Source organism: Perna viridis, chromosome 8 (genome assembly GCF_037379345.1).
Source record: "Perna viridis isolate PV_CMFRI_1.1 ecotype Kerala chromosome 8, ASM3737934v1, whole genome shotgun sequence".
Classification (NCBI taxonomy): Eukaryota; Metazoa; Mollusca; class Bivalvia; order Mytilida; family Mytilidae; genus Perna; species Perna viridis.
In genome coordinates this window covers 48,715,383-48,739,659 of record NC_142452.1, presented here as the reverse complement: position 1 = coordinate 48,739,659, position 24,277 = coordinate 48,715,383, and the positions used below count along the sequence as shown (strand labels likewise).

Below are 24,277 nucleotides of genomic sequence, written 5' to 3'. Positions count from 1 at the left end.
TACTCCCTTCTCAGCATTTCCGCTCGGAATTGCAAAATGATGGAGCCAGAAGCAGACCCCTCTTGCAATCCCATGCAGCCTCTAATGCAGCAGGTTTGTGTGAAGATTATTGTTTTTTTTCAAACATCTCTTTGTTTCTATTTTACGATAGTACTTCATGAGTCGATTTCACCCCCAGAATCACAAGTTTAGACACGCGTTACTATGACGCCCATTTTTACTCCATCAATTATTCAAAGAAATATTTAAGCCAAAGTCATCTGTCCAACCGCTTTAAATAGCTTAGTTTAAGTTTATCTTGTGCAACGAGGTTTATTTATACCCTACAAAAATTACATTCACCTCATACATCGATATGGACCATTTTAGTATAAACTCTTACTATAGTCTTACTCTTAGTCTTAGTCAGCTTTGAAATTGTAAAATAGGGAGTCATAACAACTACGTCAATAGACAACTTTTACATTCACCATTTAGTTCTAATCTGGTGGAAACTGGTTTACAGTTTTATATTATGCCTATAAAAGCAAGCACTGTGAATTTCATCAACTGGAAATGGTCATTTTACCATCATGAGCAGCTCCAGCATAATCCTTTTTTTTTTTATAAAAGTTTGTTCATGTTCCAGAACAGTTTCCCTTTGAAGACAGGAATATTTTACACATGATGTAAAGGTAAACAAATACACACGAAAGATTTTTATGCAACTGATGAATTTCAAGAAAACACTGAATGTGTTTTCTATCTTAGAAAAGCTACAATGTGCAATGTATGGTTCAATTTGAATGATATGATCAAAGCTATATTTTTTCTGAGGCTGTTTATGTTCATGAACAGCCAATTGAACTGATCAGTGGACTCAGTTGTGGAAAAAGATATATAACTTTTCCCAAACTTTTTAAACTATTCATTTATTTTAATTAGAGAAAAAAATAGAAAAGACCTCATGACTATCTAAAAAGATTAATTTAGTTTTACTGAGATATTATCTTCAATCAAGAGTTTTAATTTCTTTGACTGAAGAAAATGTGAAATTTTGTCTGTAAGAACAGTCCCTTTTTTGTTACTTCCTGGACATGACTTAATTTTCATTGGTATATTGGGGAACCTTAAGTGAAGGCTAGAAACCACTAATTCTACTTCCCATAGGCTTCTATGCTAATTTACAATATTCAATTTCTTCTCTGGACTTAACTTTAACCTGCAGAGGACTATTTATCAGCATGATTCTACATATGTCAGCTCACAATCCTCAGAATGGCATGTGGGGTTAGCAGACTTGCAGTGCAGTACTGGTCACCGGAAGTGAAGGGTCTATAAATACCATGGGAAATCCCAGTGTTTTCACAAAATAAGGGTATATTTAGAAATCATTATGGAGATTAGACTTCACATCACAAGAAGCAAAATGCACCTATAAAATGTACAGAAATATTTTTCCTTTCAGAAACTGTTTAAATTTTTAAAATAAAATGAGAACTTTTTTCACAGCACTATGAGGAACAGGGGGTAATTTCTGCATAGGACTATTTTTGCGTATGTTCCAAATGCTCATTGGTTGAATTGGTGGTCTGTAACCTGAATAAAGATACATGTATAATGTACATGGTAATTGCCATACAGCTCTCACCACTTCAGGATGCTCGCTACTAGACAAAGAAAGGATATCATATTAGAAGGCTACAAGAACGGTAATGGTTAAGTGAAAATAGGACTCTGAACATGAAAATATCTGAATTGCTTCTATAACACAATTGTATCATTTAAAAATTCTTTGTAATAATCAAATCAAGTTTCTGTTTCCTTGCAATATTAGAATTTGTTTTTCAGAATGAAGATGATGGATTAAATAGAGTTGATTCTGCTGTTCCTCTCCAATCAGCTAACCAGCCACAAGCTCAAGCTGAAGATCCAAAGTCCTATGGGATTGTCAAGGCTGTGCAGTATGGTGTCTTTGATAGAGTTCAAGAGCTGGTGGACAGAGGAACAGATGTTAATGAAATGGACTCAGAGAATGTCAGTTTACTACACTGGGCTTCTATTAATAACAGAACTGAAATAATTAGGTAAAGAAATATCTAAATGTATTTGACATTGTTAGGAAGTGTTCCAAAGTTCTCATTCCCTTTTTCCTGAAATAAAAAAAAAACATGCAAATAGGAACTAAATTAAATGAGCAACTTGGATTCTATTAAAAACTGGGAGCGAAGATGGGGTGCACCAGTAGGGTAAAAGTACATACTGTTACATATTTATATTTTACATGTTTATTTCTATAAGTGAGCGACCTCAGTGCGATTATTTCGCTAAACCACCCAGTAGTGTGAACCCCAAACTGTAAAGTTATTTTCTGGTTTTTTTTTTGTGCCATACTTGAAAAAAAAACAAATCCTTTGAATTATGATACATATAAAGTAAACAAAAGAAGGCATTTACAAATACATCTACAATTTTGTTTCAAGATATTAGGTCTCTGCAGAAAAATGTATTTCATTTTGAATGGGTAATTTACTTCCTGAATTTTTTAAAGTTATATAGACCAACTGTTTTGACCAATGGCAATAACCCAATTAATCTCTTTTGTATTGTGAGTGGAAAGCTCTTACATCTTGAATGCAAAACAAAGTATAAAAATATTTTTTAAGACAAAAAATATATTTACTTCCACTCTAAAAGTACTGTACTAAATTTCCAATCTATTGTCAGTTTTATCACTGACATTTTGTGCTACATGCAATTAATCTATATTCTGTTTAAATACAGATATCTTATAGACAGAGGGGCAGTCGTTGATAGAATTGGTGGAGATCTAAACTCAACCCCATTACACTGGGCTACAAGGTAAGTAAGTCATGCACTTTTGTAACAAATATTAGAAACCACATCTGTAAACATGTATATCCAACACCACTTTCCTCACTTGAGGGGCAAACCATAGGGAAAAAATATTTTTTACATGTAACAGTATCCTACATCATAAAGCATTACACACCATTATTTTTGAAGTAAATTTGAAAAGATATTGTTTGATGTAAATTCATGCTATTGAATTCTATGTATAACTTGTTTATATCCAAATTGTACATGTATAAGTGTCCTTTGACGGGAAAAGTCACTGGTATATGTAACAATACATACACAATGAAAACAAAGGGAGAGAATTTTTTACCAATCAAAATTGTAGAAAAGTGACTCAAAGAAATTTGTTCTTAAAAGTTAAAACATTTCATGCAAATTTAAATCTCTTTTTGAGAAAAGAAAATTAATTTTTACCAAATTTGTTTCAGACAAGGACACCTCTCTACAGTGGTCCTCCTAATGTCTTTTGGTGCTGACCCTACGCTACTGGATGGAGAAGGTTTGTATAGATTTCGTAAATGCCTCTGAATTAAAGGACTATATACATATAATGAAATTAAATGCCTTCTATAATTAGAAACTGTTCTTTATACAGTAATACTGTAGGTAATGAGTGTTTCATTTAATGCAGAGTACAGGCAAAGGGTTATGTTCACAATTCTGCATTAAAATTGAATATGACCCATATACTTTTATCAGAAAAAGAGAATATTAGTATGCATATTTTAATGTCCTACTCTCATTATGATTTGACCTGTCAGTCCATCAGTTATTCAAAACTTTTCAGCTGCCAGTGGCTGTGTCTACCACTCTCAGCGGTGTCATACTCTTTATTTCAATTTTATAATCTTAAATATGAAATTCATTGTCAAACAGATTTGTAAGAGAGTAATCAAGGGAACAAAGGTTATATAGTGGTAATCAAAAGAATGTGATCCAGGGACAAAGACCAGACATGGAAAACAGACATACACAACAAAGAACATAAAGTAACTAAAATCATATGTACAAAATAACAAAAGCGAATGAGAAACTCGGACTCCACTAAAAACTGGGAGCATGGACCAGGTGCAAAGGTAGGGTAAGCGTCCTCTACTTTTCTAGAAACATCCGCTGAGTTGCTCATAAAAAGTCAAGTCCAGGGTAGACAAACGAGGAAAGGAAAACTATGACCCGTTGAATAAATCAGTTTTCATGGTGCAGATGGATGCACCATAACGATCCACGAGTTCATGATGACGACCATAAAACTTCTGTAGTGATGACTTCAATCTTGTAGCAACATAACCCTGTTCCAGAAGCCTATTTGTTAGAGTTCTAGTGCGATACAAAAAGTCTGTGTAGTTTCGGCAAGCTCTGGCATAATGTATGAGTTGTGATATGAACACCCCATACGCAAGTGCTGAAGGGATGTTGCCACAGATGAAAGGAAAGTTGACAATTCTGAATGAAAAGTCATCATGTTTGTTGTAAATTCCGTCAATAGTTTTCCTTTACCATCAATTTCTAAGTGTAGGTCAAGATATGAGGCCAACTTCACAGTGTCTGTAGTATCCTTTATTTCAAGTTCTTTGGGGTAGATCTGATGTATCAAATCCCCGAAATTAGGATTGTTTAAAGATAATACGTCATCTATATAGTGGAAACTGATATTAAAGGATCTAGCTAAACTATATTCTTTCTTTCGGATCAGATCAGCTATAAAATCAGCCTCATAAGAGTGAGGGAATAGGTCAGCAATTAAAGGAGCACAATTTGTTCCCATTGGAATGCCAACCGTTTGTTGAAAAACTCGTCCACCACACTGAACAAATATGTTGTTGATTAAAAATTCCAGCATTTTGTAAACATCTTCCTCTGTATATTTGGAAGATGATTTGGAATTATTTCTTACAAAGTATGAGGAATCTCTACCAAGAACTATATATTTGTATCTAGGTGTACCATCTTTTTTTTTGAAAAAACAACAATTTTTAATGTTTTTAAGTCGGGATTTTAACTGAGTATGGGGAATAGAAGTATACAGTGTAGAAAAATCATAGGTTTTAATGCTATTATATTCAGATAATAGTCTTGAACTATTATATTCAGGTAATAGTCTTGTAAATTTTGCTCATAGGGGTTTTACAACAAAAAGGGGACATGTTTTTTTATATCAAATGCAAAATTTGCCATATTTTTTTTTCCAGGTTGTAGATGCGTCCACTTGGCAGCTCAGTTTGGACATACAGCTATTCTTGCCTACCTTATAGCTAAAGGCAATGATGTAGACATGGTAGACAAGAATGGTATGACTCCTCTGATGTATGCTGCTCACAGAGTATTTGGGTAGGTTTTACTTATACTGGGGTTCTGAGAGATGAAAATCTTGGACTACTCCAAATCAGTGATCCACATGAGGAAAACTGACAGTCCTCATTAAAGTGATGGTAAAGTTCCTTAAACTTATGTAAGACTTATGTGCATGTAAGTTCCATGATTTAAGTGTAAGTAAGTCTTACTAGTGCTGCAGCTTTGTGAAATGGTGCCAAGGACCTAGATAAATAAGAATTCATAGGTCCTAGATCAGAAATTGAGCGTCCTGGACCTTGAACTACCACTTTTTTAATCCTTATTTTTCGTATGAATATGTTACAACTTATAATAATAAAATAGCAGTTGAAGAAGCAATATAATATTTTGGCTTAAGATTTCCTTTTTGCTCAGATATGATGTCCAATGGATATACATAAAACTTTCATTAGATAATGCAGGTCACTGAACTTGACTTTGAAATATTTGAGCCTCTTTCATATTTGTAAATTTTACAAGATTGTATATGAATTTCATAGGGCATTTTTGGTTTATTTTTGGAATGGTTAGAAATTTGCTTAATTGAATTTTTATTGATTTTTAAAAAAGAAAATATCTGACAAACTTTCAAATTCATAAATGAAAATCTGGGTCACTGATCTTTTCTAAAAGTTAAATATAGTATTAAACTTGTGTAAAACAATTTTCCTGCCAGTTATATTCCTTGTGAAAAGGGCTTTATATGTGTTGATGACTTTTAAAAGTTATTGGGAATGCTTTTTTCCTGAAATTACTGTTCACCACAATATGACTTATGACTTCAGGTATGACCCTACAAGGATGCTGTTAACATTTGGTGCTGGCATTAATAAGCGAGAGAATATGTTTGGAAACACCCCACTGCATTATGCCTGTATTACAGGAAATACCTGTGCAATTAAATTGTTGATGGATGCTAATGTTCAAATAGATGTCCAAAATAACAAGGTTGGTATTTTCTTAAGTGTAAAGTTTTGTAAGAATCAGACAAAATAGGAAAAGTCAGAAACATGTATATCTAAACCCCACCATTCTTACTATACAAGCTTTGTTAATTTGAAAAGGCTATTATTTGACCTCTGCATCACTGGATTTGCTCAGAATTTTTTCAATAGCACGTTAGAAAAATAGAGTTAAAATGTTTAATGATATTATAACCCAGTTTTGTTTTTTTTTTGGTTTTTTTTTTTGGTTTTTTTTGCAAATAGTACAATTAAAATTTCTATATGGTGGGTTTTTTCATACCATGTTACACCAAAAATGCCAGATTCTTACAGATTATGACTAAGTAGCAAGCTGCCCAAAATTATGCAGGGGATGATTTCTTGGATGCTAGATGATATACATGTAAACATTTTGTAGCAATTTCGGCCCAAGCACTATTAATGTCTAGATTGTTTCCCCATTCACTGAATGTAATTTTCGTTTGAAAAATAAAACATTTCCCTACCTGCCCTGTTTTTATCTTGCTGGTAGGAGGAAGCAAGCTATTTTTTTCTCTTAGTAATTAAGAATACTTCAGAGTATTGTATTGAAATTCATCAAAGATTTCGTGTACAGCCAAACCCAGGTTCAGAACAAACTTTGCAGTCTTTGTAGGAATCATGCAAATTCTGTAAAATGTGATACACCTCCAAAAAAAGGCTATAGATTTTTATTTTTGGTTATTAAGTTGCTCTATAGGTCTATATTATGAAATGTATAATTATTCATTCCAGTCTGTCTGCTGTTATGAGGTAATCCACAATAAAATTCAACAGTTTCCATTTTATTTTAGTGTCCTTTACAGAGTTATCTCCCTTATTTTGAATTCTACAGTACATTCTATATTCTTTTTATCTCCTATGGACAGGGGTTATATGAAAAAACACCTGTTAATTTCTGTTTACCAAAACATTAAAAAAAAAACATGAAAATGAAAAATATGTAGGCTTTCCAACCATAAATCATATTATGCATGATTCTTGGATGGAGTGCTACTTAACACCTAATCTCTGAGAAAACCATGCAGAATCCCTATTGTGAGTCAACAGAATCAAATGAAACTTCACATGCTGATTTGTTTAGGTCTAAGAAAAAAATATGGGCAGAAAAATTGATGTGAGGGGACTTTAAAAAGTGTCTTGTTTAGACAGGGTTTTTGTTTATTTAGGACAAATTTCATTGTATTGTGTAATTGTAATTAAAACTGGGCATTTAAGGGAAGTAATTATGTCCACAGATAAATCCATTCAAAGAAAAATTAAGTTTCTGCCAAAAAAGCTATATTGTCTAATGATTACCACTATCATTCAGTTTTAATTCCCTTTTCTATAGTGAAATCTGTTTAGACCAAACCCTGAATCACCCAAAAACCTGTCTGAACCAGATACTTTTTAAAATTTAAATGTCCAAAAGGGGTTCTATTTAGACAGGTTTCATTGTTTTTTTATAATGACAAAAATCAATGTTTATTTCAGATGATTATTCATTTTTATTGCAGGGACAAACTCCAATAGACATGGCAGTTGCTGCTAAGTTACCAGCTGTAGTCAGGAAGTTACGTATGGCAGTAGAACAACAAGATACCTCTAAGAGTAATTGCCTCTCTCGATACTACAGAAACAAGGTATATTGGATGAACTAGTTCACTATTGTTCACAAAATGATAAACTGGAGTCTATAAATTATGTAAATTCTGATATAAATTTTGAAAAAATTTATAATATTAAAGCCATGTGCTGTTTATCAAGGTCATTAGGGTCATCGTTACAAAGCTTATTACATCTGTGACGTAAATGATTCATGGTAAAAAAAAAATTAAATGTTCCAATTTTATTCATCCATTGTCTTTGGTCTTTTAAAAATCTTTGTATGATGCCATATTAGATGTGGAGCTTGATCACTAAAGTTTACTTTTGTCTTTGCAAGAATAAAACTTTTAAAACTTGGATTACATTCTAGAAGTTAGTAAATGATGTATGTATTTGTTGTTGGCAAAAAAAGTTTCAGAATTGTTGTCTAAATTAGTTGAACATTAAGGATTTTTCTTATAAAAAATTCTGAATTAATTTTCTTGATATCATAAAATTAAAATTGACATTTGTTTAAAATTGCATTGATAAGTACAAAGAATATCTATGGTATAAACTGTGTTGAAGTCGTGATTTCATCAATACTTTTTTACCTCTTTGACACTATTTAAATTATTCAACTAAATTTATGCAGACAAGTTAAAGTAATGTTGTTAAAATCAAATTTCATATTTAACACTTTATTTTTAATAACAGTGACATTGACCTTTCATTTTGTCTTCCAGGAAACAAGAAGGCATGTGATGTGGGTGTTTCCATTTATTGCATTGTTTGTGATTGGCTATATACCTGAAATGACAGCTCCTGTCTACACAAAAATAGTATATGCACTACTGGCAGCAGGAGGTTATATTTTTGTTAAAACGTAAGAAATATTTGTAAAGGAAATGATAACGATTTTTTGACTGTCTACAAATGCATTCCCATTTATGATTGAAAAACTACATAACTTTGTAGTACTGATGATAACAAAAACAGTATGTAAGCCAAAAAAAGAAGGAAGAAAATGATTGATAGGAATGGGCTTAAGCACACATGTTTCTTGGTCCTAGAATTACAATCTATTGCTGATTGGTTGTTTGATTGAGGTATTTTAGTGCAGATTTGGTGCTATATTATCACAGCAAAAAATAAAATATAAGAATCAATAGAATTACCTCGGCCTCTGGTTACCAAGGTATAATATTGTTTTGTTTTTTTTATTGCAGATTTTTCTTTGATGAGAGAACGATGAATATAATACCACTGCCGCTATATCTAGCTACCAAGGTCTGGATGTATTATACATGGTTTTTCTACTGTATGCCTTGTATCCTTTTGAAAAATGTTGCCAATTATTTGCCATGAGAATTTTGTAATGCTGCTTATGGCCTTCTGTAACTTACTTAGTTTACCCTAGGGTTTTATTCCTACTTATTACACAACAAATCCACAGAAAAATATAAATTCCAACTCTTTAAGCTGGACTTGGTCTCTTTAATTGAAATGCATAAAATACCTTCCATAATAGGATGTAAAGTTCCAAGTATCAATCATTTCTGCAGAAGAAATGTACTTCTTTCCTGCTTAAACCCTCTACTTAAACCATTCTGCATTAAATGACACATTACATACTGATCATAAAAAACTTTCTAAGCTAAAAAGTTCTGAAGATCTTCAATAATGACTTTTAATATTTCCTACAACATCATAACATTGGAATTAATGTAAGTCTTGATTTATGTTTGAATGCATACAAAGTAACAAAAGTAAACAGGACATGGTAGGTTGAAAAATATCCGTCGGAATTTTCGGGATTTAAGCTGGAAAACATGAATGCTACATAAAGAAACTTTCTGTAACATTAATACTAATGTAGATGTACATTACAATTGATATTCAGCTGATTTAGTGATTGTTTGATACACTAACTTTTTGAAGTGAACTCGATAGTGAGCTCGGACTCACAAGCAACAACAACAATAACAAAAACATAAACAAACATGGACGCCCCCATACATGATCCGCCTTTCATTACACAGTCACAGCCCAACCCAACTTCGACTACTGGTTTCGATTCTCTTGATTCTACTGACCCTACAAATAACAAACGGCCTAGTCCAGAAAGTCCCGAAGGTTTGCCTGCAACAGAAAAGCAGACACAGCGACAAATCCGGAGACGCAACTCCTTTGGTGATATGACAGAGCTGAAACCACTTACAAAGAAGCAATTAGCCGCTCAGAAAAACCTCGCTGACAAAGTCCTAGAGATATTATCTAGTCCCGAGGTGCTTGACTCTATCATCCCTGTGTTAGCCAGTAAAATCGGCCAGTCATTATCAACCATGATTGAGCAACAAGTAAATGAACGGGTACAAGCAGAAACAAAATCACTGCGAGAAGAACTAGCGAAACAAAGCGCTGATATTAAACACAATGAGACTAAAATTTGCAAGCAGTTTATAGAAATCTCCCATCTTGAAAGGGTGACAAGGGAGAGTATTACTGCTGTCAAGGAGCGCGAAAGGGACATTGATGCTTTGTATCAGAAAATAGCTGACTTGGAATATAGATTGGAAAACCAAGAACAGTATTCCCGTAGAACAAGCCTCCGATTTCACAATGTACCCGTGCCCATTGGTGATGACGGAAAAATCGCACATCCAGTAAATACCGACCAACTCATATTAGATATATGCAACCAGAAAATGAAGCTGAACATCCAACTTCAGGACATAGGTCGGACACACGTCATCGGTAAAGTGCGCAATGGTAAATCGCAGGTGATTGTCAGATTCATATCCTATAGGACTAGGCATCTGGTGTACTCCAATAAAAAGGCACTGAAAAATGACTCTAACGGTACATTCATTTCTGAAAATTTGACGCAGTTCAGAACAAGTCTAGTCAAGAGGATTGCCAAGCTTAAAAATGACAATCAGATAGAGGCCTACTGGACCTTCGATGGCAGAATATTTGTCAAGCGTACAGAAGATAGTACAAAGCTTATTATAAACTGTCATGACGATATCTCCAACCTAGAGCGAAGGATCCGGGAGCAACCACCGTCATAAAGTGTCTGGAATGATGACCAGAACAGCAATGATGGTGTAGAATATAAACAATAAATTTGTAGAAACTTAATAAACTTTTGCCAAATTAACAATTCATAACTGTCAACCAAATACTTTCTTTGTCTGTGTACTCTTTATGTTATAATATTAGAACTGTGTATTGGGTTCTAAAATATCCACGTCAAAGTGAAACACGTGATCTCTCATTGTTATTGTTACCTGGTTATTGATACTCACCTGTTCCACCATAGGGTTTTTCCTGTTGCTAAATTTAGAATAGACCACTTACCTTGACTAGAAAATTTCACATGTGTGATTAAAAGATGTTCATTTTCTCATTGTTTTTCCTCGACAACTTCATAAATTCTCTGGACTTTATGATTAATTATAAAAACGATTTCAAGAGTTAAAACTTTTCCGGCGAATCAAAAAGTAGTTGATTTCGTTTTGGAATAATTTCATTAACCAGGTTTTATAATCTTAATACCAATATCTTGCTTGTAGACACTGTTAAAAAAACAGTAGTTATTTAATATATTGTATATAATAAGTACCAAGTGTATATCATTCATTTCTGCTATTTAAAATCAAAACAAATGCTGCTTGATGTGTATGAATGAAATATAATGTCATTTGAATTCAAAATATCATGGTATTGCATTCAAAATTACTCATGATACCCGAATAATTCATTTTGTTTGTGTTTTGTAGTTACTGTAGTCCGTGTTCAGAATTATTCTAAAATATATTTTTATATTGTAGTTTATGTATTTTCCATCGTAATGTATTTTGTACTTTGTTTTGATTTTGGATTGCTGCTAGGCCTGAAGAACTGTAACACATGTCCTAGACCTCTGCTGTTGCAGTTCTGCGGATCTGTCAATCCTGACAAAACCATCCAATGGGTACGATGTGCATTGTGATGGATATATCTCTGCAATTATTTAGAATGATGCTTTATATCTAAATTTACTAAATACAAGTACATGTAGTTATACAAATTTTCAGCTTTTATGATTTACCATATTTTAATGCATTTCTGTGTTCGTGAAAATCTCTCAAAATGATCCCTAAATTCCCCAATGAAATGATATTTGTCTTTTACCTGTATATGTCTCCATATCTTGTGTTTTATATTGTTTCTCTTTGTACATTTTTATATCTGTTTATCTTTTCTCTTGGTGATGATGATTTGATACGGGTTACACTTTATAACCATGGCTGTACTGAGGTAACTTACCTTATATCTGTCCCTGTATTAGATGATGGGTAGTGACCTTAGTACTTACAGGGCAGCCATTGGTATATTCAACAACAGAAGATTTGTCAAATCTGGGCCACTAAAACCGTCAAAATCCACCTTCTTTGAATTGTTGTGTATTAATCTAAAATGTACATTTCTCGTCGTCAATCTGTCCATCCTGCAGTCAGTTAATCCTAATATTGACATTGTTTTTCTGCTTTTTGTACTCCATTTTATTTTGATCATCGGTAACATAGAGATGAACCCTGGTCCAGGATCATCTACTAGGTCATCGGTCACCGACAACTCACTAGCGATATGTAACATCAATATCCGAAGTATCAGAAACAAACTTAATTTCTTAAACTTGTTTTGTGAAGATTTTGATATTATTGCCATCACAGAAACACACTTAGATCCAAACATTAAGGACGAAGAAATCCATTTAGAATCATTTTCTAAATCCATTCATCGAAAAGATAGAAATGCGTTCGGTGGCGGTATCTTGATATTAACCAAGGAAAATATCCATGTAAAACGAATGAATATGTTGGAAAATGATGTTGATGAAACTATCTGGGTCGAAATTATTGCAAAGGGTCAAAAATTTCTATTATGTAATGTTTATCGTCCACCAGGTACAGATTCGGAATTTTACACGCGCTTGAACCACTCGATAGGTACAAGTTACCTATACACTCACGGTTTAGTGATCTGTGGAGATTTGAATACGGATTTACTTGTCAGAGAAAATAATAGACTTCTCGACACAATGAATCTGTTTAATCTCACTAATGTGATCAAGAAAGCAACAAGAGTAACTGACCAACGTAAATCTTTATTAGACCCTATACTTATTAGTGATACATTGTCGTACAGCTTTTCTGATGTTTTTGATGTTCCGAGATCAATATCGGACCACGATGCAGCTGTAGTATACCTACTGTGCCCACATAAAGAATCCGTAGCCTTTAAGAGACATATTTGGTTGTATGATAAAACGAATAAAGAAAAGTTTTCAGCTGATTTACAGGCTCTGGATTGGAATGCCCTCCTTCCCGACGGTACAGATGTAGATCAAATGACTGATATATTTACAGAAACATTTCTGGCCGTCGCGGGGAGGTCCATTCCAACTAGGGAAGTTACCATCAGACGAAATGACAAATCGTGGTTTAATAACGAATTAAGAAGGGAAATAAGAAAACGTGACCGTTTACGGAAAAGGGCATTAAAATCAAAAACCGACGATGACATTCTTAAGTACAAGAGGCAGAGAAATAGAGTTAATAATCTTAAAAAATCAGCAAAAGAAAAATTCGAAAGTAATTTGGACAATTTCATTTTAGAAAATGTTAACAACCCCAAAGCGTACTGGAAAATAATGAAAATGTTGATTAAGTCAAACAAAGGTTCCAACTCTATACCCCCACTTCAGAATATTATAAACGATCAGGATTTAAATGATATAGCATATGCAGATGACGAGAAGTGTGCATTACTAAATAAATATTTCTGTTCAATCACTAAATTGGATGAAGAAAATCATCAAGTCCCGGAATTTCAAAACCGAACAAATCATAAATTATCGGACGTACATATAGAAGAGTCTGAAATTATTGATATTATTAAGGTTCTAAAACCAAATAAAGCATCTGGACCCGATGTTATCAGTCATAAAATGCTTCAGCTGTGTCCTGATAAAATCGCTCTCCCATTGCAGAAAATTTTTAATAAATCTATTCAGCAATGCAAATTTCCTACTAGTTGGAAATTGGCAAATGTGACTGCTCTCTTCAAGAAGGGTGATACATCTTTACCATCCAATTATAGACCCATATCATTAATAAGTTGTGTTGGAAAAGTAATGGAAAGAATAATTTTCAAATATGTGTACAACCATCTTCACAGCAACAATCTCATCTACAAATATCAATCTGGTTTTCTTCCAAAACATTCGACTGTCCACCAACTACTTGAAATTTATAGTAACATCCTAAATTCACTTGAGAAAAAAGAAATTAACTGTTTTGTTTTTTGCGATTTTTCCAAAGCTTTTGATAAAGTCTGGCATAAAGGTCTTATGTGTAAGCTAGATTCGTATGGTATATCAGGAAATCTTGTTAACTGGTTTAAAAGTTATTTATTAGATAGACGTCAAAAGGTGATTCTAAACACATCATCCTCTAACAGCTGCTCTCTGTCGGCTGGAGTTCCTCAAGGCTCGGTCCTCGGTCCTCTCCTTTTTATAATATACATAAACGATATTGCAGGGAATTTGACATCTCTGTGCAGACGGTATGCAGATGACACTTCTTTCAGTTACTCTGACTCTGATAGAGAGCAGATATTTTCTGTTATCAGTCATGATTTGGTGGAACTGGACAAATGGTCAAACAAATGGCTTATGTCATTTAATCCGGACAAAACTGAGATTATGGTATTTTCAAACATCGAAAAGCCTGATTTTAATTTCTCCTTAAACGGTACAAGCGTTCCAATCACAGATTGTCACAAACATCTTGGTGTTACATTTAGTAGCAATGCTAAATGGAACGATCACATTGAAAACGTTGTAACTAGTGTTAAAAAACACTTGAATATCTTGCGAAAGCTAAAATACCAACTTAACCGTAATACATTAGAGAAATTATACTTAGTTTACATTAGACCCATACTAGAATATGCTCCTGAAGTCTGGGATAATTGTGGGGTTTGTCTTTCGTCTAAATTAGAAAGACTTCAATTGGAAGCTGCTAGAATAGTGACAGGTTTACCTATCTTCACCAACTCAGAAAAACTCTACGGAGAAACTGGTTGGGAAAAATTAGAAGTGAGACGTAATAGGAGAAAGTTAAACATGATGTATAATATCGAACATAAAAATGCACCTGCATACCTATGCGATCTAATTCCACCTAAAATCCAGTCACTTACAAATTACCCACTTAGAAATGGAAATGACATTATGCAGCCTTTTTGTAGACTATCTGTGACAAGCGAGTCGTTTTTTCCTTCTACAATTAAAGAATGGAATAAACTCGATATCTGCACGAGAGAACTAGATGCAATTTCTAAGTTCAAGCCCGCTTTTTAAAGTAATACAAATATCTTGCAAGTTCCAAAGCATTTTTCTTTTGGTCCACGGAAACTAAATATTATTCTGACCCAGCTAAGACATTCTGTATCTTCCTTAAAGCATGACTTGCACAGAATGAATATAGTGGATGCACCTTTTTGTAGATGCGGAAGAATGGAAGATGTTAATCACTTCTTTTTTCATTGTCCGTTATATGATGAAATAAGAGCACGCCTTTTAAACCACATTAACTGGATTCCTGATACTTTAACAATAGATGTTGAACTTCTTACACGTGGTAGTTTGGAATTAACATATGATCAAAACATAAGTTTATTGAAGCACGTTCTAGCCTTTATCAAAGATTCTGAGAGATTTTCTGTTGTCTAATAACTTGTAAGATATTACTTTGTGTACCCACTCTCCTACCACCATCATCACCATCATCATCACCACTACTTTTCTGTCAATTTTTTTTTTTTTTTTTCTATTTCTTTCTCTTTATTTTCTATCTTTAAATTTAACTGATTGTTATAAGTATACACAGTTGATGCATGCTCAATGTCATTTTGTTATTGTATATTATATTGTATTTAGGAGAGAACCTCGTAAGTGTGATTCACTTTTGTTCAATCCCTTTTGTTTATATGCAAATAAAATATGTTTAAACTAAACAAAAGTAAATAAGCAAGTTGGATTCAAATGTGACTTTCCCCAATTGTTCAAAATAGGACTGCTGTCATATCAAGGTGTGCCCTGCAAAACAATTTACTGAAGTTTATTTCCTTAACATTTAAATAGATGTACAAAGTATGAAGCTGAACATTTTATTTACAATTAATACCCTGTTGTTGACATATAATTTTGTGAAGGCTTGGAGATGTGATCCTGGTTTTATCAAAACTGGTAGGGAACAGAAAATGCAGACAATTTTAGATCTAGCTGAGACACAAACCTTGACTTTACAGGAGTTCTGTAGCACATGTTTAATTCATCGACCAATCAGATCAAAGCATTGCAGTTTCTGCAACAAGTGTGTGGCCAAGATGGATCACCATTGTCCGTGGATTGATAATTGTGTTGGTAAGTATTGTAAAATGCAAGACTGCGTAGGAATCAGGTAGATGGTGTTGTAGAAATTAAATTATAAGGATTGTATTAAATTTTATTAAAATTGTATTAAAGTGATGCTCATATAACCACCTTTGTGGCAGTTTATGCTTGTTCATAAACCTTTAATTCGAAAATAATCTACAGAACCAATGAAATTAATCTACTGCACATGCCTTTTTAATCCCCTTGGGAATTAAATTATTTCTAATCTCCTGGTCAAGCGGTATAAAAATTCGTCAAAAATGGGAAAAATATAGATTTTCCTTTAGTAATGAGTGGTTTAAATTATTTCTCCACTCCAGATGGTAAAATTTAAATTTTCATCATGCAAGCTTTAGCGAGCATGTTAAAATCTTAATTTTACCATAGAGAGTGAAAAAAATTATCTAAATCAAGAATAGGATGAAGAAAAATCATTTTCTACAATGAAATCTGTAGAAAACTTTGAAAATGTTAAGTGGCAGGAAAACTCTTGCAGAAATTTAATCACTGCTCTGTGGTTGAAAAGTCATGTGCATTTTTAATCACTTGCTTAGAATGGGAGATATAGATAAGTATCATAAGTTTAACATCATGCTGTTTTATATGTTTCAGGAGCAAAGAACCACAAATACTTTATAGGATATTTATTTTTTCTCTTTGGTATGATTTGCTGGTGTTTGTATGGATGTAACCTGTGTAAGTATTACTATGACTCTGTCTGTCTGTCTGTTGTGAATCAAATATGGTAAGAAAAAAATAAGCACTAACTTCACAAAATTACACTATCATTTGGGAGCTGTTACTAGCTTCCGAGGTGAAAATAAAAAATCTTGAGAGTTGTTGCCTCCCCTGTTCCCAACCAATTTTATATCCAGCCTTTATTTTGTACATAAATAAGCAAACAAGAGAAATGTTAGTCTGTCATAAATTTTTACACTTTTTCCCACTAATGGACCTTTTAATAGTTTTCCAAAGTCCAAAAGTTGTGGTTTAATTAAGATCTAATTATAGTTCCTTCACTATGAAAATTCAGGACAGTTTAAATTACTTGTTTCTTCCGATATTGATTAATTATGTTGCAGCTGAATACTATGAATTATGAACAATAATGACATGTCCAATGGGAACACTAATATCAGGCATCTAGATTGACTGAGCACTGCATCATGATTTCTAATGGAGATTTCCTAATATTACAAAACTGGTCTACATGAACCATTTTTTATATCTTGAACTATGCTTTGATATTTTTTAACAAAGTAATAAATAAACATTATTTTGTTTTTAAAAAATGAATACCAGGAACCGCATGGCAATTGACTGTGGTGATGAAGTTTTACAACAAAAAGTAAAAAAAAAAAAAACTGCCATGAAATTTTCTACTTCACAGCATCAATTGTATTTTTCTATTTTTATTTTTATTATTTTTATAGATTGGCAGAATGTGACACCTTTTGATTTCTACGAGGAAGGAATTACTGGAGTTTCATACAAACTGATAAAAAATTGTCCATGGGTGACTTGGATAGCTCTGAATGCTGCATTCCATTTCTGTTGGGTTGGAATGTTACTGTTGTGTCAACTATACCAGGTTAGTTGTATGAGAGATGAAAGAATTGTCCATGGCTGATAAGGAATGGCAAAATTTGATTAAATGAGGGCAGGGATGATAATTATACCAGGTAAAATGTGTGAGAGATGAAAGAATTGTCCATGGCTGATAAGGAATGGGAAAATTTGATTAAATGAGGGCAGGGATGATAATTATACCAGATAAAATGTATGAGAGATGAAAGAATTGTCCATGGCTGATAAGGAATGGGAAAATTTGATTAAATGAGGGCAGGGATGATAATTATACCAGGTAAGTTGTATGAGAGATGAAAGAATTGTCCATGGTTAATAAGGAATGGGAAAATTTGATTAAATGAGGGCAGGGATGATAATTATACCAGGTATATTGTAAGAGAGATGAAAGAATTGTCCTGGCTGATACGGAATGGGAAAATTTGATAAAATCAGTGCAGGGATGATAATTATACCAGGTAAGTTGTATGAGAGATGAAAGAATTGTCCATGGTTGATAAGGATTTGGATAATTTGATTAAATCAGGGCAGGGATGATAATTATACCAGGTAAAATGTATGAGAGATTGAAACATTGTCCATGGTTCATAAGGAATGGGAAAATTTGTACACTTTTGATTAAAGGAGGGCAGGAATGATAATTTGTGATTTAAATAGAAGTATCATACAAACAACTTTACAGGCGATATATATAGTGATCTGGTGTATGTTAGATCGTTCATCCTGCCACAACTTTTTCATTATATTTTTATCGGCAACTACCAATCACAGTCACTTGACATATTGACAGAAGCTTTATATAGATATGCCATATCTTGTTTTTTCAATTTCTGACTGATATGACATCAGCTTCCTGTTCTGATTTGAATCTAAAATTATTTTGGATTTTGAAAATTGACAAGAACGAAAATACTTACATTAAATTTGTTATTTTACAGATTATGTGGTTAGCTATGACTACAAATGAGAGACTGAATTGTCACCGCTATAAATATTTCCATGAACATTATGAAAAGGAGAACAGACAAGTTCACTGTGAAGATGAAGATGATAGATGCAAACATAGACCAAAAAGTCCATTTAGGTGGGTAACATTTTTGTACATTCATGTATTTCCCTAAGAATCGTTTTTTGTTGGGGGGTGAAAATTTTGTCAGCTTTCATTAACTACCTAAAATTTTCCAAAAAGTCACAATTATTATAGTGATACCAGTAAGAGTTGTATCTATGGTGAGAAATGTCATAACAGGTCAGATTAATTCACTACAAATCACTGTATGGTCAGTATTTTTTAAGGAACATGCACAGATTCTTTGTGAATGGATGAACCCCCCCACCACCTTTTTTATACCCTGCCACATGGAGTGGCTTGGTATTATGTGATACCTTCCAAAAATGTTTATGTCCATCTGTCTGTCCATCCCCGAAGGTTTCCAGATGATAACTTGAGAACAGATCAATCAATTTTTTTTACTTTGCACAGTTGTTTAGTACCATAAAACACTGGTTAAATTCAGTTTTCAGAATCCAAAATGTAGTTATTGATTTAGGGCATTTTGAACATTTTCCATTACCTTTTTCTCCATTACATGGCTGGGTTACTGTTCCATTAATGCCCTATTTTTTTCTACCATTATTTATTACATAGTGATACAACATGTTTTCTTTGTAATACTTTCAAATGAATGGCTTAGAAAATGACAAAAAATATTGTTGTGAATCAGATTACTGAATCAAACAGAAATATTGCTTTTTTGGGGAAGAAAAATGGGAATTAGTTCATGCTTCAGATGCTTATGCAATCATGCTGTATACAGACAAACTTTTTCAAATGAATTTTATATTAATTTAGCAAATAAACTTTGTGATAAGGGTTCACATGAAATTTGTGTGAATTGGACCTTCATGTGAATTTTAAGTGAATTTCATCTGAAAATCATGACATTCATGTGAATTTCAGGTGAAGTTTAATTGACAAGAATATCACATGTCGTTTTTGTCTGGGAACACTTCTAACTTTAGTTAAGTTATTTAACTTTATTCCTATATCTTCTTTTCAGACAATATGTGGTATTTCATCACTATCTTATGAATTCTTCTTTTTCCTTTTTCAGCCGAGGAGTTTTCTATAATCTGATAGATGTCCTAGATTTCAACTGTTTTGGACTGTTACGACCAAACAAAATTGACTGGACAAATATATATGATGTTCCTGGGAAACCAGAAAATGTTTTACGGAGAATGAGACTTAACGTTACACGAGAAAATTATCAATATGTGTGATACTCATGTAGAAATGAGCTCTAGTATCAAATACTTAAGTTTTTTTTACAATGTCAGCATTTATTGTATCTGAATAGTACAAGTGAAACCTGTCTAAGGTGAGCAAAATAAGGATAACATTAGACAGGTGGTCTTTATAAGCAGATTAACTTTACTTAGAATGCACTACATAGGGATATTTCTATCTTAATCTTTTGAATGAAAAAAAAAGAATGGGTATGGTGAAATGCTCTAAATGCGCTAGCATATCACCTTAATCCAGAATGGCAAATACTTTCAGAGATCACTAAAAGGTCTTCAACATACGTAAACACACCTTTAAATCCTCAGAAACAAAATAATGGCAATTCTTCAAATTAAGAATAAAGAGTAAGGCAGTCTATTGCTGAATACAGACAGTCGCTGTCACTAAGACAGGTTTGATTATATTATTTATTTGGTAACAATTTTATTTATTTTAAAGATCTAAAAATCATGTGAAAGTAACAAATATATTAGTATGCATATCTTACACACATTTTTTTTGGCCTAAAACCCTTCTTTTGAACTTTAAAAGTGGAATTGGGTTAAAGCAGATATTTGTAGCTAAATATTGGTTGAAAAAGTACTGGAAAATTCACACAAAACTTTATACTGTAAACATAATTGCCCCTGTGTACTAATTTTGGCTATTATCGGGGTGGACAGAAAAGCATGAAAAACAGTACTAGCAATATATCTATTTTTTATACTGTAAAACCCTGACCATTTTCTGAAAATTGATATCCATGAAGAAGTTCACTAGACAGTACTCATGAAAATTAGCATCCACAAAAAATTAATGTTCACAGTACACCATTTTAAATAGGTTTCTCAGTACTAGTAAATAAAAGATGGTAAGCATAATACTCTTTTATGGAAGTTTTAATGATCAAATTTGATTAGTTCATTTTTTATATTTGTAATTCTGTTAAAGTCTTTTAGACTCTAATAAATGAAGCAAGGGTGGATTCAATAACTGAAGAATGTGAGGGGCGCTGACAGACCAAAGGGGGCAAAATGTCACACTTCAATGATTTTTTTTCAATTCAACCAATATTTTGTTGGTTTTTTTTAGAAAAAAAACATAGGATGCCCATCTTGCATGCTTGTCCTGGATCCACCTTTGTGAAGTCCTTGTAAACATGAATTAATGTTTCATTGTTAAGTTTTGTAGTTTATAGATTGATATCTATGTAACAATTGTATTCCAGTAGAAATCCTTATCAGATAGTGTTGTAATATTTTAATGTCATTTTTTGAGGCCACAGTTTATTGATTTGTTGGATACTGTCAGCAAATATCTAACTCTGTTAATTGTATCCCAGTATCTTCAATCAAAAGATTTCTAATGTCTGTATGTTTGTCAGTCCATCTGTCTGTCAACATCCTGTATGTCTGACATTCCATCTGTCTGTCAACATCCTGTATGTCTGACAATCCCTCTGTCAACATCCTATATGTCTGTCAACATATATTATAACTCATAAATTGATGTAACAGATTTTCATAATTTTTTAATATAATCTCATTCTTGTTTTTCATTGTAAAATGTCTGTCTGTTCCTTGGTGTATTTCCTTTTTTATTGTTTGATCTTTTGATGGAGCTTTGGTAACCAGCTGGAATAGTATTGATTCTCATATAAATCTGTTTTAAGAGGTACCAGAGGGAACTTAGGGGAAGGTGGTAGATTTTTGCTTTTTACCTGCATTCATTTTTATGTCCTTTCTAACTCAGATATAGTGTTGGTAATCATACAACTTGGATGGGATTGGTTTGCATTGAAACCCCTGGAAACTAGGGTATTTTTTAGGGGAAGAAAATGTCAGCTCACGGCTACCCATGAATGCAAATTTTTTTGTCAGCATAAATTTAAAAAAAAACCAGCTAATATCAGTTTTTTTCTGCAGACTTGGAAAGTTTTGTTTGTCATTCCTGTTAACCAACATTTAAAATTGTGGCCATACATTGACACTTGGTAAAGGTATATTGTATATATGTGTAGTTGGTAACACATGATGCAAATAGGTGTATTTCACACTTATATTTAATGATGTATTTATTACATTTTCGTTCCTTCTTTATGTACTATTGTAACTCAAAAAATGGTTAGGCAGTTTTGATTATTTTTCTAAATATGTTTTTCTTTATAAAGGAAGACTCCTTTTGTTTTTCTGTTTTCCATTGTTCTATGATTTTGATTATATTTTGGTCTTTTGAACATCCATCAAAGGGGGACAAGTGTTAAGCTTTTTATTTTTGATAATTTGGTTTAAAAAAAAATCTTTTTTTTTTATTATCAGCTAAAGTGCAACTTGTGTGCATGAACTGCAATAAATTGTGTTTCCAAAAAAACAACACATTCATTTAGTATATCATGGAAATGAAAAAAAAATAAGTTCCTCAATTTCATTGGGTGGAATTTGATGTTTACTGAACATACCCTTTTTATATGAATCATATAAATATTAATATTGTTTTTGATTATACATTCTGTAGGTTAAAAACTCTTGAAAGAAACTTAGAACCCCTTAAGAAACCTGTATAAACCAGCCATCTTCAAAAGATTCATTAAACCTGTTCAATCAAGACTTGTGGGCTTTATAAGAAAGAATGAGATACACATAGCAATATACATACATGAACGTATTCTATAATGTTTTCTTCTTCTTTTTTTGAAGTGTACTTATAATATGTTAATAGTTATGATTGTTAATAACAATAAAAACTTTCTTAAGTCAGCTTCATCATTTCTCGTTGTTCTTGCTGCCTGATAATTTTTTCCTCAGGGTACTGTAAAATATTGGCAATTTCAGATGACAATGTTATATCAAATCAACTGTAATATCACTAACCAGTTTTAAATGTTTGGTCAGAACATCACATCTTGCCCATGGGCTGTTCAGAAACTGTCTTGACTTCAAAACTCAGATGAGGTGTTATTCTTTAAGTTTCCCAGTGTCAATTTTATACATGTGGAATTCTGACAATTTTTTACAAACAGTACTAACATTTTTCTTGACAGCTTAAATGGTTTTTATTATTGAAATGTGCATGTAGATGTGTTCACAAGAATGAAAAAGAATTATTGTGAATACTAGAAAATTTCTATCCTGCATGACAGTTCTACCACCCTAATATTGAATTGGTTGGTGCTTTATAATTACAAAAAATACATACAAAGTAAATCATGTTAACATTTACAGTATCATAAGTTTTAAGTATCATTCTGTGTAAGAATCAGGCAATGGGTGGCACATCATTTATTTTACCTCAAGCCTCAATGATATTCAATACATCCTGAAAACAAACAGATAAACATCTTGTATTAGGTATTATTTAACTACTGATATAAGGAAAATGTGAATTTTCAGCCATTTTTTTCCATAGTGCAAATTAATTAGATTTGACAATTCAATAACTGTAAAAGGCAAACTTTACAGGTAACGTGTCATAGTTTTCCTTTCTACCCTGGACTTGACTTTTTATGAGCGATTCAGGGGATGTTTCTAGAAAAGCTTACCCTACCGGTGCACCTGGTCCATGCTCCCAGTTTTTAGTGGAGTCCTGAGTTGCTCATTTGCTTTCGTTACTTTCTATGTATGATTTTTGTTACTTCATGTTCTTTGTTGTGTATGTCTGTTTTCCATGTCAGTTCTTTGTCCCTGGATTACATTCTTTTGATTACCGCTGTAACCTTGGTTCCCTTGATTATTCTTACACAATTTTGATGGTTATTTCTGGAAGTTATGAAGTTTAAGTACTCGGACAATGCATTAAAATATCTGTCTTGTTTTTTTTCATGTGCTACACATTTTGCCTTATTTTTAGACATAGAAGTACTTATCGATATGGTTATCATCTCTGACAACAATTTCAGTCTGTTTATCTGCTCCTAAAACTCTTGATATTATGCTCACTAATTAGAATAATAATTAGTGATAGATATCCTAAATTAACAGAATTGGCAGTGGTGGGAGGGCTTAAACTCAGGACAATAATGTTTTTCCTCATAAAAATAATGCAAATAAAGGTATGTATTTTTCATTTGTATGAAAAAAGTAATGCTAAATTAAGATTTTTTCAGTGCTTTTATGAATATTTAAATATGTGTACAACACTTTTACTAATTTTCAATTTTAGAAAGGGGCCTAG

At 32.7% G+C, this 24,277-nt stretch overlaps 1 protein-coding gene across 1 annotated transcript; it reads left to right on the top strand.

The window, feature by feature from the left end:
- The first annotated feature begins 3 nt into the window (after positions 1-3).
- LOC148610816 (palmitoyltransferase ZDHHC17-like) lies at positions 4-22,864 on the top strand. Its single transcript, XM_088596194.1, has 14 exons — positions 4-93; positions 1,831-2,066; positions 2,764-2,841; positions 3,288-3,358; positions 5,049-5,187; positions 5,976-6,138; positions 7,673-7,798; positions 8,489-8,628; positions 8,972-9,072; positions 15,940-16,221; positions 16,846-16,929; positions 17,667-17,824; positions 18,759-18,904; positions 19,935-22,864. The coding sequence occupies exons 1-14, from the start codon at positions 37-39 to the stop codon at positions 20,101-20,103; spliced, it is 1,950 nt and encodes a 649-aa protein (XP_088452320.1). The 5' UTR covers positions 4-36; the 3' UTR covers positions 20,104-22,864.
- The last annotated feature ends 1,413 nt before the right edge of the window (positions 22,865-24,277 follow it).